Source organism: Branchiostoma floridae, chromosome 13 (assembly GCF_000003815.2).
Source record: "Branchiostoma floridae strain S238N-H82 chromosome 13, Bfl_VNyyK, whole genome shotgun sequence".
Classification (NCBI taxonomy): Eukaryota; Metazoa; Chordata; class Leptocardii; order Amphioxiformes; family Branchiostomatidae; genus Branchiostoma; species Branchiostoma floridae.
This window is the reverse complement of record NC_049991.1, coordinates 2,847,647-2,867,368: the sequence shown is the minus strand read 5'-3', so window position 1 is coordinate 2,867,368 and position 19,722 is coordinate 2,847,647. Positions and strand designations below refer to the sequence as shown.

Here is a 19,722-nt window from a genome sequence, read left to right as displayed (position 1 = left end):
TTTTTTTTTCTATTCTATTATGAATTAATAGGCAAAGGAGAGGAAAACAAGAGGAAAAGCAGTCCGAAGGAAACACGGGTAAGACAGGTAAAGACGACTTATTTAGCTCTTGTTGTTTGTATTGCAGGAGCTAACGTTTTTACGACAATGGGTGACACTGGTGATATCCCATGGCACAACCGTGCAGTTGTTTGAAGAACTAACTGTTCTTTGTATATGGAATAGGTACACCCTAAGCAAAAGTCTAGCTTACTTCTCTCATTCAGAGTTAGGATGTATAAATCTTTTTTCCAAGGAGATCTCTTTAGTGTCTTTGACGAAAGGTACTTGATTCTGCCTGGCCGTTTCCAAAATCATATGTAGTTGCTTGAGTACTTGTTGTTTGGCATATCTTGTTGCCTGGCCGTCTCACTTTCGACGATGTATACTTATCAGGTGCATCGTATGTTGATAGCATAAATGTATAACAACCTGACGAATTGCTGCACATCACCAATATCAAATATTGAATTAAACTATTTATGTCAATCATTGTATTCAAAATGTAGATCTAAGGTATTTTAATCACATAATCAGTGAAACAGTAGAAGTGACCCATTGTTCTCACTGACGGCATGATACTGATAGACTGATAGTGCAGGAATGTACGTGTACTTTACAGTGCTGAGTTAAAAAGCACACACTGTCGGAATCTAAAATAAAATTAAAATAAAATGTCAAAGTAGAGTGAACCAATACAGCGGCGATACACCCACCACCACGTTATTACTCATATATGATGTAGAATTATGCCCTACAAAGTAGATTTTTCACATGACATCCATGATCCATACACAAATTGGCTTAATCACTAGAGCTTGGTGATTTTTCACTTATTAAATTCTTCTGAGGATTGCAGTAGGAAATGAAAATTTTGTGCAAACTTACATGACAGCGTGTCATAGAGGCAAATCGCATGGTTTTGGCGCAGCTGGTTTCTTAATTATGCTGTTTTTATGGGATTTTATCCACAGAAACACATCTGTGTGGAGTGGTTGATAAGAGAGGCCAACATTTCTTCCTTGCTTCGTTTTAGTCTTTTCTGTCTTATTTTTTCAATGCATGGAAAGAGAGTGACCAGACTTAATTGTATGATGAAAGCACAAAGTATGCACCCATTGCACCCATTAACTTACACTTTTAAACAAGTGGAACAGTTAGTCACTGATCATGAACATGTACAATGTCATTGACTGATAAGATGGGGTAATCAAACAGAGACTACCAATTTCCTAGTCAAGCAGGAAGAATTTGGCAGATGAACCACTTTTCCTCAGAGCAATCAGCGTCGTCCCACATAGGACCACTAGTATGTCCTGAAAACCAGTACTGAACGCACAGTACAACCCCTTTGTCACCCCTTGGCTCACCGGGGTTCCATGCCTGGGGAAAAAGAAAACCAGCTTTAATGTTAATTTCTTCGAGATTACTAAAAGTAGTGTATAAACTTTCGTGATCCTTTATTTGTCCATCTTCTGTAATGTACGTGATGCAGTGTACCATTCCCTCATGTATCTGCATTGTGGATTAATGGAGTACGAGTGTAGCCAGACAGACAATAATTCGCAACAGACTAATCAGGAATTAGAAAAGGAGGTGATGAGAAAAATGATGACTGCACCAAATATTAAACAAGACTTGGCAATGGCATAAGTACTGACCCCAATGTTGAAGATAAGAATGGAATGTACGAGATCTAGCAACTATTATTCTTGTCAACAGAACACATACCCGGTAGTGTCCCAGAGGTGTCCCGTCCACCCATGTCCAGTCGAGGCCGCCAGCCTGCGTCATGCCAATCCAGTGTTCGTCGTTGCCTCCGGATGTTTTGACCAGGCGTCTCAGAGCGAGGTCCAGTTCTGTTGTTTTAGGCATAGCCAGAGTCGCCCCATCCGCCTTACAGGCCTGCTGTGCGTCCACAAAAGACTTTTGGATGGGAACCAGACGGATACAGTGTAGCCCGAGTCGTATGTAGCCTCCCTTGCACCCTTGCCGCTTGTGTCCGACAACTGAAACAGGTACGCCAAAGCTATAACCATTGGTGACCGCAAAATTATTATCGCTACTAGAGAGTGTTGCTTTCTTACCTATGGAATGGTCGCAAAGCTAGCAGTATTTTCTTGTTTTGTTTAGATATAATTGATTAGTCTGCAAACTTTATGATTGATCAGATGGCGTTAGATTATGGAGTAGATGTTGTAGCAAATAAGGATAAAATAAAAGCACTAACATAGTCATAGAAGTGACAGCATCGGACCTTACCACATACTGGCACGTCACAAATCTCATATCTCGTGCTGGGATCCGTGGTGAAGCACCAAACTTCGGTCCAGTCTTCAGTCTTCCGGCAGTAGTTCTCCTCCAGCCCGGACGAAGGAAATTTTGCAGTTGAGTAATAGTGTTTATGAGGTGTCTGACTGTCCCAGCGCTGACAGGTCTTACCTGTTTCAGTCTTAGAGACTGTTCCTCGGTAGGATGCTCCATCTCCCATCCGACATACCTGTTCTGATAGATGAAATAGATAAGGAACTTAAGTATCACGCATGCATCTTCAAAACACAGCATAGCATACCTACATGTGACACTTAACATTAACATACTATCAAGTGTCTATCTAGATAACGGCAAAACGTTGATTTAGTATCAAAAGTGACAGTTGTGCATGTGTCGTCGTACTCATAGCAACTACCACCACGTAGATGTAACTCAGCTCCTTGTTTGCATTACGTATTTATGGTTACGTAAATGGTCACTTAGTCTATTTACATTAACATTATCATGATCTGTAAACCCGCAGGTACCCTAAAACGTAAACTTTTTGGTGAAATCAATTTTTGCATCCAGGACGCTTGCTACTTCTCTGACTTGATAGATACTGATACAATTTTGTGACATTTTGACAGGAATGCATGACAGCCTGTTTTTTTTTTTACTTTATTGAAACGAAATGAAACTGTCTTGTTAGTTATTAAAGGAAACAAATGTCCTTTGTACTCTTACCGAACGATATTTTGTTGGGTTTCGGTGCGGAATTGTCGAGGAACATTGGGGCACAACGACCTGATGAGATGAAGAACGCGCGTTAACTTTAATTACATTGAAATTTGCATAGATGTTATCGTCCTTAGTGATAAAGGACGATAATTGAATATTCTAATTTCACAATAAGGCTACGATTAAAAATTGGCCGATGTGAGTTTTAGAATCACTTGCATCACATTTTGACTCAGCCTTGTAGACTCTAATATTGGCCTCGAATTGATGGTCATTCGTCGCCAAAATGTGTGGCCGCTAGGCGAAATTCGCACAAATGGTAACGTCGCCTCAATTATCTGTCGCCAATAAGTCACATAACTTTCATGACAACGTCCTATGAATACGCCATAGCCATGTGAAGTAAACGTAGTGAAGGCCTACCCAAAAATACTTGGACTTCACACAGGGTCAGTATTCGGGAGGATCCGGGAAGACGGACGCCCACATAGCGACCCTTCATCCCCTTACAGGAGACGGAAATGGACGGCTGGTTCCAGTTCATTTGATGATCACCTCCACACTTGGGGTTCGTGCTGACCTGGTCAGAATCCCCGATGTGGATGTTGAAGGGGTTGATTCTTTCCGAACAACAGTCCTGGCGGTTGAAGATGAGTACTCTGTAGATGTTGACAATGGCAATGGTACTCAGTTTTGTGACTATTTGGATTATCTTTCCTCTTCACACTATTAATAGATCCCGTATTGTATTGGAACTTGTAACTTGGATACGGGGATCATCAGGTGCTTTGCCTTTGAAGTGAACATTAAAAGTATGGGCACAATATAGTAAATATTCAGCATGCATAGTCTTACATGAACAAAGGAATGTTAACATATCATACTTTTCACTCTGATCTTTTCATAGACTTTTTCTTTTGGCAAGCATTGACTGACATTCGCTAGAAGCAGAAGCAAATTATAGATTTAGTTTGAAAAACATTCATGTCAACTATAGATATTAAATTTTGAAATTATGTTCATGTGTGTGTGTGTGTGTGTGTGTGTATGTGTGTTTAATACATATCCAATGTAATGAGTGATATATTAATATACATGTAAAATCTGTACAAATACCTGTCAATCACATACGATTGCCCAAGATCCACCCACCAGCTCGGGTTAGTCTCCCCAATGTCTATAGTGTGTGTACAGGAACCATGATCGTAGTTGGTATCGGTGTTCCCGTCTACGGCAAGACTGGCAATCCCGCTGGTATGATGGATAAGGCTTGTTTGAAACGCTGGCTTTCCCAGGGCAACATTGACTCCTGGTGCAGACGAGAGGACTGTCATCAGCATTGTCATATTTATATGAATGACTCTGGTCTCTACAATATGTATTTGATGATTTACTGTTTCTATGATGTACGATATCGCAGGGTATCGTTGCCATGTTATAAACATCCTTATCATAGGATCATATGAATATTTATCCTTGGTTAGAGCGCACATTTTATTGCAATATTTTGACTTGGACATTTATCGTAGTACAAGAGAACATGTGATCACACTACACAAGAATCCTGTCACGTACCTAAACTGTTAATAGTGCAATTGATTGCAGTATCGTAAACGTACATTTGCGTGTACCCATGGAGCATTTTCTAGACGCAAAAGACAGTCATCGAGTGCTACATACCAATCAGGTAGACTTCATTTGTCCAGCTCCCGCCTTTGCCGTCCACTCCACAGGCGGAGGAACGTCCGTACTTGAAGAAAGTGTTGTGGCCATCAGCAGACCCGAAACACTGCCCGCCATCCTGTACAGCAAACACGATAAACCCACGAGAATTCGCTACCTGGTAACACTTCTCGACGGGGTTGTTTCGAGCTCCATAGATGCCATCCAGACGTGGATCTGTCCCCTCGAGTATTGGAATGGCGCGGTCGAAACGATCCTCCCAGCAACCCAGACTTTGGTAGCACTCTCCTATGTGGGGGGAAAGGGAGGGCATTATTGAAGAATGTGGCGGATCGATGGGTATTTCCTGTTATCTCCCATCAAATAATGAACAGAGAACACAAGAGAGTCGTTTTTCATGACGACAGTCATAGGGACACAACAGTCGTCGGAGTTTGAGGCAAGTTAGCAGGTCACGTCAGTGAAGGACAAATGAAGGCCGATTGTGGTACCTTTGTGAGTGATTGAAGGGTGTTGCTTTGTAGTCTTCTGAAGCTGGTCAAATCTTGTCCTTTCGACATTATGTGTCAACACCTGGAGACAAATGAATATACAATCATGTTCGTATCACTGTAAATTAAAATACACATCATTTGCGATACATGATAGGCTGGGTCATTTCAAAGATCTTGAATCGTTTCTTATTACCTTGGCTGTAGTTGCCGGTGTGACCGTCTTTGTTGTTCCAGCTTGTGGAGACGTACTCGTTTCCAGATGGGAATCGGTCGGAGACACACTCGTCTCCACGTCAGCTGTCGTCCATATGGGCAAGATTGTTGAGTTGGTTGGGTCTTCCTTCACAGTCAAATAGATCTAGGCAGAATTACAGTTCTTCAAGCAACTGGATCAAATAGAGGGAAGCAAGGTTACAGGAACTCACAAGCAACTGGATAAACTTTTATAACTTCACAATTTTATCCAGTTGCTTGAGTATCTGTTACCTTGTGCTTTTTAACCGGGCTTAAATTGTCATTTTTTTTATTTTACAACCTGGAAGATTTTGTGATAAAAGGAATACAAATGTACTACCGTACATGTAAACTGCGATTCATCACGTTGAAATAGGACATTTTCTTACCTTAGTTGTACTTGTCGGGGTGATTGCATTTGCTGTTCCGGTTTGCGGAAACACGCTCGTTGTTTCCAGATACAGGTCGGTAGAGGACACATTCGGCGCCGTGACACCATCAGCTATCTTCCATGGGGGCAAATCTGTTGCAGTGGTTGGCTCTTCCGTTACAATCGTTACGGGCTGTTTAAGATGTATATATCAGAATGTAACAGATTTCATTGCTTTGTAAGGCGTAATGGCTAATGCTATCATTTTATAACCTGGAAGCTTCGCGTGTTCATAAGAATGTATATGCTTATTATTCTATTACCAGCTGCCTCTTCTTTGGCATAAAGAACAGGGCAAATGGTCACTTATTTGAAGCAGACACAGAAGGTCCAAGAAGAGCCAGTCTATTTAAAACAAATGAAGGCAAAAGCCATTTTGTTGCCAATTTTTGGCAATTTGGAGCTGAATATTACAGGTTATTAGGGTTGTGGCTGTCATATTTTGTTGACCATATTTGGAATGTCTGTTAAACTGTCGAGTAAGTGCAGCGTGCTCGCAATCAGGTCTTGTTTATAGAGTTTAAAGGTCAGCAGGTGGTGTGAAAAGGGTTTCGGCACAAAATCACTAGATGGATACTTTACGAGTCAGACTACGCTGCAAATGTGAGATTTCCATGGACTAAACCTTAGGTAGGTGGCTTTTGACAGCTTGTTTCTTACATATATTTTCTAAATATTTAAAAAAAATATTCATAATAAATTAATAAAAAAATTTCATAATTTTAGATAGGACTTTGAATCAGTTGCCCAGAAACCCAATTCTAGTGATCCAAAATCGAGACTACACGTCGAATGCAAGATAGGAAACCAACCGAGAGAGTTAAACTGTTGTTTTCCAGTGTGGAACCGGCAGAGGTGGCGGGGAATGGTGACACTGGTCGGCTTGACGTGACACTCCGCTCCAGAGGACTGTTGGGTGAGAGAGGATGAGCCTCATCTATGGTCGTGAGGAATGCGACGAGTCCAGCTACTACAGCAATGACGGCTGCTATTATGATGACGATTGCAACATGGAGGAGCAGATTGGGACGAATAAATGTCCCGTAGAGTCCTCTGGGGAACTCACAGCTGTCCGAGGCATCGTTAGTACCTGTGAGCAGACAATACTTCATATCATTCTTTACTTGCTGCCATCATTTTGCATTCGTCAAAGAGCTTTACATAACCGCCAATTTTTTTCTTCATACTGGCTGATTGTTGATGGTTGACATGAAAGAGTACAATTAGCTGTAAAATAACCAACATCGATGTCATAAAACCATAACTTTAAGGTGACGTGTATGGAAGGTTCAGTATGGCGGCTTTGAAAAGGCGTCTTCTGACACCTGTTCATTGTCATATGGAGAATCTCAATAGCTAAACGTGTTACGTTCATCTGTTGACCAATACATCAACAGATATACTAAAAATGGAAATATTCTAACAAGTGACCTGAAATACTATAAAATTGATCTTCTAATGCATTTGTGGTAGAAATGGTAACAAACAACAAAACCTTCTGCTGCTTGCTGTCCCCCGTGTGGACTTTGGTGAGCAGCCTGTTCTGGGTCGTTGATTTCATCGTCGTTGATGCAGTGGTACACGTCGTTCCCGGGATCGTCATGGATCTCACTGGTGTTAGAATTTTTTCCGTTGGTTTCTTCGCCTTTGAAGGAACATGCTGACGGTCGTGAGTCAGAAAACATTTGCAGATAAACAATGACTGGATGTAATAGATGTGAAAATACCCAGTAAATGGTTTCTAAAAATATGGCATGCATGTGAATCTTTCATGATAAATTAAATCTATACTTATTTTTACAGGAGTACAGAATCATACTTCCTTAACTCATGAAAAAGCAAAGAATGTGATGGAAACAATATTTCGAACCCCCCGTAATGTAAAACGATTTTATTCGTTGTGGTCTCGGACCGGAGTTTCTTTTACGATTCCGGAGGTTGGCGGATACCCATTTTTTTGGCAACCTCCGATGACGCAAATTCATCAAGAGTGCATATCAAACAAGCGTTCGTAAAAATCAACCTCCGTGAAATGGGTGAGGCTGTGGTGGTTGGAGGGTGTTTTTTATAGACATCTCAGGAACTAGCCTTACAGTATATGATACGTCCGATTGGAAAAAAAATTCCCGGAATTCTTCAGGAACTTTTCGGCGCCCACGTAGTTGCATCATCCCTTTGGAGTGGAATGATTTGGGTTCACAGATTGTCATGGTATTTGGGATGCAGATAGCTTTCAATGTAATGGGCTGTGAGCGAGCGAGGGAGTGAGATAGCTTTGGAGATGCTTTACATGATCAATTTTTATAATACAAATCAGAGACTAATTTGCATAAATAATGAGGACAGTTTATACGAATACTTTATTTCATAATAGCAAATACTCAAAGATAAGACAGATGTAACTAACAAAGAGAGAAATATTAGCCTAACTGAGTAGTGTACTAGTATGTCCGATTGGTAAAAATTCCCGGAATTTACAGGAAATCTTCCGCGCCTGCATCAGCCCTTTGGAGGGTAATAACACGGGAAGGGTTGACGGATCGTCATGATTTGTGATCTCTAGATAACTTGGGAGATGCCTTCTATAACTAGAGTTCCACGAACCCATACCTTCGCCAAATGATCTTTTGCAATTGCTGTATCAATCGTTTGTCATTATTTATGCAAATAATGTTCTCATTTGCATAAATTATATAAGATGATCATTTCCTCCACCAAATAGACATGCGCAATCTATATTAAAAAAAGAAGGCTATTATCGCATTTTATGATAACTGATGCAAATAAGGACCTTATTCACCTGTATATAACTTCCAAATGCTACAAGTAAGAAGTTCCCGTCATTTACAACAATGACATAATAACATTTTCTCATTAATTATGCAAATTAGGTCTTATTTTTGCATAATATATATATCTATCAATATTGTTCTCTTCCTCATTTACAAACGTCACATGTTGCAGCGGTCCTATAATTGAACTGAGCGTGTTTAGACAATTTCCTAATTGATTATGCAAATAAGATTCCAATTTTCATATGTAATATGTTATTAAATGAGGCATCACTTAAGCTATGTACATAACAAAAATCATGACAATCCGTTAACCCCTTCTTGAGTTATTCCCTTTCAAAGTCTGACACAAAATCTGCCCTGCAGTACCAAAACAAGCCGCTGGGGGGGGGGCAAACCTATACCACTTACTCTCGGCATCAAGAGCTGTCTACCACTCAAAACTCATAGATAGCCGCAACATATCCAGAACTCGAAATATCAAACCCAGAACTTTCACTGCAGTACCGTTATAGGTCGCTAGGGGGCCCAAAATCTAATTGTTTCCAGACTTTATCAAGACCTACCAAAATACCGAATATCAATACAATCCATCCAGGCGTTCTCTATTATGCTGGTCTTCTACAAACATAGATACATACATGCAAACGCTTACCAAAACATAACCTTCTTGGGGAAGGTAATAAAGGACTATTAATGCAAACTAGGGGCTAGTTTGCACAATTAGTTAATCCGCAGCATTTCATAACAGGACAGTCAAACGTATTACATTTCTAACTGAAAAAAAGAAATGTTTATAGATTATTAAATCTTATGGGGAACATGTACACCCCATCATGTATGATATACTGTCCCTATAAGCAATTGTATTGTAATCTTAGACACTAAAGTCTGGTATATAGCCGTGTTGACCTCTATTGCCGCAACTATGGCCTTTGGGGTCACTTCTTGTCAATCTTTCCACTATCACATGGGTATGACGTAACCACCCAGATATATGCACCATTACGCAACAGCCACGCTACACCCAATTTTCCAACTAAAAACATCCCCTGCAAAACCGTCAGAAGCCACTAGACAAAAAAAAAAAAAAAAAACGCTACGTACGTTTCTTCCCCTTCAAAAGACCTCCTCACATACCATATATCAGATCAGTCCATCCAGGCATTCACCGGTTATCTTGCTAACAGACATTCACTGTAGAAGGTTTCTACACATACCTATTGCATTATGAAAATTACCTCCTAATTTGTACAACAAACATACAATTATGTACATCACTACGTAAGCTATCTGCATATCTACAGTCATTACGATCCGTCAACCCCTGCTTTCATTATTTCTTCTCAAAACCTAACACAAAAATTAATTTCACTGCCCCTGGGAAACCACTAGGGGGCCAAAACTCACACACCTTACTATGCTTTTACACAGCTACCTACCACTGAAAAATCATCACCCAAGCAAGTCCCGAACCAAAAATATAAAAACCGGAAGTTCTGCTGCAGAACCCTTACACACCGCTAGAGCGCCCTGCCGTACCACAATTACTACCATTGCTTTGGCATGTGCACACCTACCCACATATCAATTATCGAAATAATCCATTCATGCGTTCCCTAGTTATCATGCTGACAAACTTTCCTCTGATATACAAACAGCGGTGAAAACAAACTCTCCGTTTCACGGAGGGAAAAACAGAACATAATCTTTTTTGTGTGTTTGCAGAAAAAAAGATCATTTCTGAATTAAGTTGTTGGTCACCTCTATAGTATCTATGATATCATTTTCGACGTCCTTAATTATCTCAAAGAGCCACGCCCCCAATCAAATCAAGCCACAGTGCCATGAGAGGCTGAAATTTAAAATGCTTGCTCTTAAACATAAAAATGCATTCTGACTGGACTTTTTGTACACTGTTATCTCCACAGTACCCGTAGTATCATTTTCAGTAGTTATCTAAAGACCGGTGAGCTTGATTATCTCAAAGAGACCCGCCTCCAATCAACTAAGGCTACAGTCCCATGAGAGGCTGAAATCTGAAATGCTTGCTTCTAGCGTAAAAAGCAGTTCTGACTGGACTTTTGAATTAATCAATTGATTCCTATGAATCTAACATTATCCCAGTCTTTAAACTGCATACAGTTATAACAAGAGTTCGTAGACCTCAGACCTGCATGTAATGTATTGGGTGTCTGTAGATCTATTGTGTATTTTTTTTTTCATTTTCGCCTGTGGTGGTTGGAAAAGTGAGCTTTTTACCGTGTTGGTTGTGCAACATGCTAAAATCTGAAATTCCATTTTCCAAATTCGTAAGTTTGGACATGGATGAACATTACTTATTTTGGATTTCATAAGTATATAACCAACCACAGTACCTTGAAGTTGTTGAGAGGACTTTTTGCTATCTTTTGTTACCTTTTCGCTATCTTCCTATTTCAACGTACTGACCTATAGCTAATGCAGCTGCTAAATCTCCTTGGTGTGTGTTCTTCCGATGATATTCATGAAATATCTATTTTTGGAGTGTTACATCACTTGACATTGGAAGGTTATTTGCATAATTTGACCAATGGTACTTTTACAGCATCCTCCTTCGCACGGTCCCCAACCACGCTCCTACACAGCGCCCTCTGATTAATCCACGCCCGGGTTCCGTGGTGGTATCCATGGTCATAGCGGGGCGCATTGGGGAAGCTTTTGTGCCCTGGGGAAGAGAACGTCTTTCCGCGCAAAGCATGCTGGGGGAAGGGATATTACCATGGGAAGGAGATTTCTGGCGAGAAAGGGAGCTTTAGAATGTACCTGATTTGGTGGCGCCGTGAGGGCGTAAAAATTACCCCTCTACATTGCCGGGAGAGGAGTTAGTCACGGAAGGGAGTTTTGCACTGGAGCGCGTTTGGCCTTCTCCGCGGGTTGCTTCAGAGGTCAATCTAGGTCACGGGCCTGTTTACATTGAAGGCGTATGGATATCCGGAAAAAAAGTCGGGCCGAAACACAATTTGCACCCAAAACACACCATTTTCTACGCTTTTCATCCATGTTAGCATTTAATGCCATTTCGCAGTAAATAATGAGAAATGCGAACTCAAACATAAACTTTAGCACTTTAACCTTTTTTTTTTGCCACGCAAGCACAAGCCAAAGATATAGCCATCTAAAATAGTTTTACATTTTACAGACATATGATCGATGGTGAAACCAGAAGCTTGAAGAAAACTGATTTAGTTGTTGATTGATCACAAAGAAACTAATCATCGTGAACGGGTCTCATTATTCAATTCTTCTCTAGACAAATTACTTAAAATTGTTGTTTACGCATTTAGTTATGAAATGACTTTTACTGATCTTATGCAAATTTTACCAATTCTGTATTCAAAAGAATTCCCCGAATGCGATTTGCTTTTGTTCTTTGCAAGGCATTTTTGATACGTTCTGTAAATATCAGATGGCTGCAAATTAAGAAAAGGCTTATTAAAAACAACTGTGTATACATGCGCAGTACATGTACATAGGAGGCGTCTACAATAGATAGATCCAGTTGTATGACATTGAATAGTATTCATGCACTAAACTGATATAGAAAGGTCATTTCATTGGAATTCATAGAAAAGGAAATGTCCATTTACAGTGTATTGTACACACAATCAGTCACACACACCGACATACAGACACACACACACACATACACATGCATACATACATACATACACAAACACATGTACAACAAACAAACACACACACACACACACACACACACACATAGACACACACACAAACATTCCATTGTGGTAGAAATGATAAAAGTTAAAAGAATGCAAACCACAAAACGTACCTCTGTCGTCTTGTCGTAACGTACCCGCCGCGTACATCGGGTTCTCGAACGAGCATGCAGGCTTACAGTCCACCCTGTCTGTGTCTTCTGCTGTAAACAAATCAACAAAAATATACACCACATATCCCTTATGTCACAAGATATCTGCTATCCAAAAATCAAGACTATGGCACATCTAGCTCAAATGATTAAAAAAATGAATTTCTGCTGCAGTACCAAGGTCACATACTAGGTGGCACAAAATTGACTCTGACCTTTGTCTTTTCAACACCTACCCACAAACCAAATATCATCGTAATCTATCCAGAGGTTCTTGAGTTATGCTCACTACAAACATCCGGACACACAGACAGACACACAGACACACCCAAAACTATATCTCCATTTTTCATGGAGATAATAACTGGATGATTCATTTGGAAACACCACATTGATGTTTCCATCAATATGGCTTCCATTTAAGATATTTTGTTGCAGATGATAGTATTGATTTGTTTATTTCGATCCCCATTAGACTTTACAATCACAAAATCTATTCTTCATGGAGTCCAAAAGCAATCAAATAACATGAGTCAACATACCATTCAAAGAAAGTCATAGTACATAATCATATTCATACTGAATCCGTGCTAAACTCACGACAAAGAATGTGCCCTATGACGACAACAATATAAAAGAATCTGATGAGAAAAAATAATGCCTGGAAACCTAATCTTCAAACGTCCGAATAGAATGAGATTCTTAAAAGTAATCGTTTAATCATTGGTTAAAACATGCCAATCATCTTAAGCCAATCTCATCATAGAAAGTATCTTTATGTGACCTTGGTACCTCAGCAGAAATTCCGTTTTTTTTGTATCTCTTAACTCGGATGAGCTATGGTCTCAATTTTTGGGATGCAGATAGCCTGTAACATAAGAAATGGACGGTATATGTTTGGACCTCCTAGCAGGTTGCTCTGAAACTGCAGGAGCGATTTTGTCAACGTCTTCAAAGATGATGACATAACAAGGGAACGACAAATGATGCAAACTGGTACTTAATTTGCATGTTTAATTAGGAAAAATCTACTTTTGTAGTGTTTTCCATCATAGGACGCAAATATCTGTAAAAAAGAGTCCGAGTCCACAGTATTTAGATCATGTAATGCGCAACTGAATAACGTCCAAATAGTATATGCCATGAAAAGTCCCTTCATTGAAATTCACAGGAAATGCAATGTTTTTCCAACTTATTAACATATTTTTTGATTAAAGTAATACTTTTCATACCTCACGTCGATCCCAGAACCCCCCCCCCCCCCCCCCCACACACACACACAGACACAAAATGGTTGAGAACACCAAAACGTACCTCTATCGTCCGGCGCGTACATCGGGTTCTCGAACAAGTCGGCAGCGTTACAGTCCACCCTGTCTGCATCTTCTGCTGGTGGTTGTCCACCCTGTTGACTTTGGGGGCTAGCCTGCCGTGGGTTGTCCATTCTATTGACATCAGTGAACTGATACACGTTGGTGTCGGGATCGTCACGGCACTCATCGGAGCAATAGGTACATCCTGTTGTTTGGACGCATTGCAAATAACTTTCGTAAGGTAAACCGATATGTAAAGGTCCTTTCATTGGAATGAAAAAACACAAGCGAACCTGAAACTATAGCATCGTTTGCGAAGGCTACTACGGTGCATCGATACCTTTCATTTCCGCCTGTGCACAGCACCAGTCCCATACTTCTGGTTACCAATGAAGCCTTCAGTCACAGGGAGTTGACTACTATACTCTCCGGTATTGCTGCGTTCATGGTCGTCATAGACCTCGGTTTCTCTTTCTGTTTTAAAATATGATTCATGGAAATACAAGTATTTGAATTTTCATCGTCATTTGTTAATAATTTGACCAATGCTTCATAGGGATAAAGGTAAGAAATAATAATAAAGAAGTTTATTTGCAAGTTCGTGCCCGAGGGCTTATTGCAAGTACATGGTATACACATAGTGACAATGGACAGTCATAAACAATGTTCTAATCTAATACTAGTGTTGGCTATTTCTAAGCAGGTTGGGTTTGACTTCTTTTTAAGAAGCAGAGGGAGACGAAAAGCCCCACATTTTCTAAAATTTGTGGGTTCTGCGATTTCAAGAGAAAAGTGGCCTTCTGTTTGTCTGTCAATGTGGGGAAGTTGGGATAAGTCTTTGTGACTTCTCTAAACAGGGTGATTCTTTCGGTTTCGTTGAATGAACATTTGGAAATGAAATGTGTTTCGTCTCCCACTGCTTTAGATGTACAATATTTACAAATCCTTTCACACACTGGTAATCTCTGGTAATAATAACCTGGTAAGATCGATGGCCATCAAAGACTTGACAAACTTGCTATAGGGCGTATAGCATTAAGCGAGCAAGAATTTGACGGGTCTTTCAAGGCTCTCTCACGGTGCTTTCAATGATCACCAGGGTCTTTCAATAATCTCATGATGATCTTTCAATGGTCATGGTGCCATGGTCACCATAAAAGTTGCTTCAAAGCAGTAGGTACAATTTCAACAACGTCATTGGCCATCTGTCATGTGGCAAATGTTTTACCACTCGACTCTCATCATCCTGTGGATTGGCTAGGGAGATAGAGGGTCTTTTGCTGCTGTCGCTATTAAAAAAAGCATTGAGCTGTTACCTACCTGAATCCATATCCTGGCGTGAAGGTGATGTCAGCTCGGAAGTAGGTAAGGCAGGGAGGGGCCTTCCTCTAATGCTTATTTTCCTCATCGTCTTTCAAGTAATGGAGCTCGCCTAGTCCTAGAATGGGCGATGCTCAGAGAATTCGAACATGTAAAAAATGGTGCTTCAAAACGACTGGGAACGTTTGAACAAAGAAACATAGCCACATATGCTAAAATATGCAGTGCGCGTCTTGATTTGAAGTACTTTGAAGTAAATGCAGACACGGGATTGACGACGCACGTAGACTAATGAGGCAAGACATCATGAATTATCTATTATTTTCCTACCGTTATCATGATTAAAAAAACAGCATTCTTTTGTGACATTCAAAGTTCTTTATTTCGATTCAACTGTTACAACTAACCTCCACGCGTCATGTCTTCATCTTCTAGATCAGAGAATAGAATGTCTACACTGCCAGACCGGCATTTGCTTTGAGTACCACCGAGTTTGATCATTAGTTTGTATCTGGAGAAAAAACAGCTTATCGAGGAATTAGTCTGCCTTACATACGCAGAAAAGTCGTCATTGGTAAAATAGTAATTTCAAGTATCATCATCATCATCATCATCATCATTCTTCCTCGTGTGAGGTGGAGCAGACGAAGTTAGTCCTCCAGAACTGCTTGTCCTTCATCGCAGAGAGTAGCCCTTGCCCTTCCAGCCCTGTTTCGACCTCAATGAGTTTCTTAAGAGTTGTGCTTGGGCGGCCAACTCTTCTCCTAGTGTCGGGGGACCAAAATAAGACGTCTACAAACTATAATGATGAAACTCGGTTTGAACAAAAGAAAATCAAAGCGAACAGCTCAAAATGTAATTTTTCAATCGCTTGTGTGGATTAGGATGTCCTCGTGTGATTCCTTCTTAGGCGAAAAATAACAAAAGTTGGGACGATGATTAGCAACAGATAAAAACATTACATCTGTCAATGTTACATATTTGTACTTTTCCTTACTTTTCATAGATACCAAGCTGCACATTACCAATTACTTCTGCGTTATCTTAAGTTGTCTTTAGCAGTTATCTGTAGAAAATAATGCAAACTAGATGTTTTACAAACTTAGATGTAAATATAACATCTAGCAAAATTAAGCCAATGACTATAGATATGATGATGAGTAAACGTTGCAATTGATCGCCATTTTAATTTTGCATTATACCCAATAGTCATTCTTGGCAGATTAGAAAATAGAAATACATTTAGTACCAATAAAATAGAGTCCATTCCAAGACACCATGAGGGTTTTTAGGCGATATTTATAATAAGTCTGAATTATTTTGAATAAAAGAATATCTGAGCCACAATAATTAAATTCTTTAAAAAAAATTCACTAAGAAAATACTCATCTATTTGAATTCCATTGAATATTTTAGAAACATTTTGAAGGTAACTGTACAAAAATATCTTTATTTAGAATAATTGTGAAACCTCTGTGTGATTATTTCACATTTACAAATATTTATAAATATTTCTAAACTTTGCCAAATGGTAAAATTAGTTTATTGCCCCCATAAAAGTAAGCCCTATTGTTGCATCTGTATATTTTTAGATTTCACTTCTGGGCACTGGTGGATCCTTTGTGGTGGGCCATTGTTGCATGGCACCCAACTATACTTTGCAAGGATGTGTGAATTGCTATCTTCCCAGCCCACTGAACCATTTACCAAAAATGGTAGAAATGGTAGAAAATGGTAAATAATGGTAGAATGCTGTTATCATTATTTAGAAACCATTAGAAGTATCCAATTCCACACCATGAGTATTTCCAAAGTTTTACAGGACCCGGGAAATATTTGCAAAGTTGAAACAGTGTTGAAAATATTTCTGAAGTATCAAATGTCGTAGACATATAATTACAAAACTTTGAAATCAATTCTAAACAATAGCAACAAACATCCGCATGGTGTCTTGGAATGGACTCTATGTCATTTTGCTCTTTTATGTCACAAACTAAAGCAAAAAGGGCAGCTGGGTTGAATATTTTTACATTACGCCCATAATTATAATCATGAAAAATAAAAACAAGGGTACACCTAACTACATTATATACTTTCGTTATTTAACGCTAATCCACTGTAATCAGCGGGGTAAGCCATATCCATTGATTTTAAAAACAGTATTTAGGGATATGAAGTCGATGAACGGCGGTTTCAACCTGTAAATATTGAAAATTTGGCAATATGATATTACAGTTTCAATCCACCGTCCGTCGACTTATACATATCGATTTTGGGTTACCACGCGGATAAAGATTCTCTAGTGTTTTATCCTGGCAAGATATTAGAAATCTATATGAATCAAACGTTGTACTAAAACTGTAAGTACGTTAAGGTATTTTAATAACTGGATTAAGCAGTCAGTAAATGAATATTTCTATTGTATTGTGTCAATCAAGTGTATAGATGACCTTACAAGTGTATAAATATTTTTCATCATGAGTGAAATAATAGTGGCCACTCATTCTCGCTGACCGCGTGAAGGAATGTACATGTATTTTACACTACTGGGTCCAAAATGGTCACACTTAGTGTGTAGAAATATACATTAGAAGAAGAAGACACTCTTATACGATATAACATCATGCTAGATAAACCAGATTTTCCAGACGAAATCCACAGTAAACTGCGTATTGGAACAAACTCCTGTACTATGTTGTCACAGGTGAACTTACATGACCACATGACAAGAGGCGATTAACATGATTTCGGCGCAGTTGGTTTGTTAGTTTTGACAATGCTATAAGTCTATATCCACAAATGTACCTTTATGTGGCGAAAATACATTGATCATCAAGAGACACTGAATTTTCTTTCTTTCTTGTGCAACTACACCAGATTTTTTTTTCAATTTTTCTGTTCAGGAAAACAGAGTAAATCGCCCTTAAAATAGAAATAAGTCTTAAATAATGGCAAAAATATAAAGTTTTGTACCCTTTAAGTTACAATCACTAACAGCTTTTAAGGAGAAATGTCAATCAATGACTCTGAACGTGTACATGTACGTAAGTGACTGATGTGTTGACCAAAAAGATGAGAGCAATTTCTGTCACAATTTTCGACTTTCGATCTAAGCGGGACGACTTTGTCACGGTCAGCAGCGTCAGTGCATATGACGTCGTCCCACATAGGATCAATAGTATGTCTTGAGAACTAGAGGGGTGCTATCACATTATTTCACTAATAGACACCATCTTGTACAAAAGCTCTAAATACTTTATGGAGGTAGGTATGAGGGCTCCGTACTATTGTAAAATCACTTTTACGACCCAACTTTTGTAGTTATTATCTTTCGTCAAATAAGTAATCATACGAGTCACAAGGATATCTTGATCCACACAAGCGATGGAAAAATTCAATTTTGAGCTGTTCGTTTTGATCGTCTTTTGTTCAAACCGAGTTTGACCATTAGTTTGTATGTGAAGAAGGTATCGTCGATACCGTACCGTGACTATTTTACCAATGACGACGTTTCTACATGTGAGGCAGATTAATTCCACGATAAGCTGTTTTTTTCTCCAGATACAAACTAATGATCAACCTCGGTGATACTCAAAGCAGATGCCGGACTGACAGTGTAGACATTCTATTCTTTCATCCAGAAGATAAAGACATGACGTGTGGCGGTTAGTTGTAACAGTTGAATCGAAATAAAGAACTTTGAATGTCACAAAAGAATGCTGTTGGTTTAACTATAATAATGGTATAAGGAAAATAATAGATAATTCATGATGTCTTGCCTCATTAGTCTACGTGCCTGCATTTACTTCAAAGTGCTTCAAGTCAATACGCGCATTGCATATCTTAGCATATGTGGCTTTTTTCTTTGTTCAAACATTCCCGGTCTTTTTGAAACACCATTTTTTATTGTATCAACATTTCGAATTCTCGGAGCATCGCCCATTCTAGTACTAGGTGAGCTCCATTGCTTGAAAGACGATGAGGAAAACACGCATTAGAGGAAGGCCCCTCCCTGCCTTACCGACTTCCGAGCTGACATCACCTTCACGCCAGGATATGGATTCAGGTAGGTAACAGCTCAATGCTTTTTTACTAGCGACAGCAGCAAAAGACCATCTCCCTAGCCAATCCACAGGATGATGCGAGTCGAGTGGTAAAACATTTGCCACATCACAGATGGCCAATGACGTTGTTGAAATTGTACCTACTGCTTTGAAGCAACTTTTATGGTGACCATGGCACCATGACCATTGAAAGATCATCATGAGATTATTGAAAGACCCTAGTGATCATTGAGCGCACCGTGAGCGAGCCTTGAAAGACCCTTCAAATTCTTGCTCGCTTAATGCTATACGCCCTATAGCAAGTTTGTCAAGTCTTTGATGGCCATCGATCTTACCAGGTTATTATTTCTAACCTTTATCCCTATGAAGCATTGGTCAAATTATTAACAAATGACGAAACATGATGAAAATTCAAATAACTTGTATTTCCATGAATCATCTTTTAAAACAGAATGAGAAACGACGTCTATGACGACCATGAACGC

At 39.4% G+C, this 19,722-nt stretch overlaps 1 protein-coding gene across 1 annotated transcript; it reads right to left on the bottom strand.

The window, feature by feature from the left end:
- Positions 1–796: 796 nt before the first annotated feature.
- LOC118429331 lies at positions 797–13,984 on the bottom strand. Its single transcript, XM_035839812.1, has 13 exons — positions 13,855–13,984; positions 12,502–12,591; positions 7,370–7,519; positions 6,687–6,964; positions 5,834–6,007; positions 5,404–5,568; positions 5,208–5,289; positions 4,714–5,004; positions 4,150–4,342; positions 3,457–3,692; positions 2,302–2,544; positions 1,771–2,048; positions 797–1,422 (listed from the first exon to the last, which is right to left on the bottom strand). The coding sequence occupies exons 1-13, from the start codon at positions 13,982–13,984 to the stop codon at positions 1,276–1,278; spliced, it is 2,457 nt and encodes an 818-aa protein (XP_035695705.1). The 3' UTR covers positions 797–1,275.
- Positions 13,985–19,722: the final 5,738 nt, after the last annotated feature.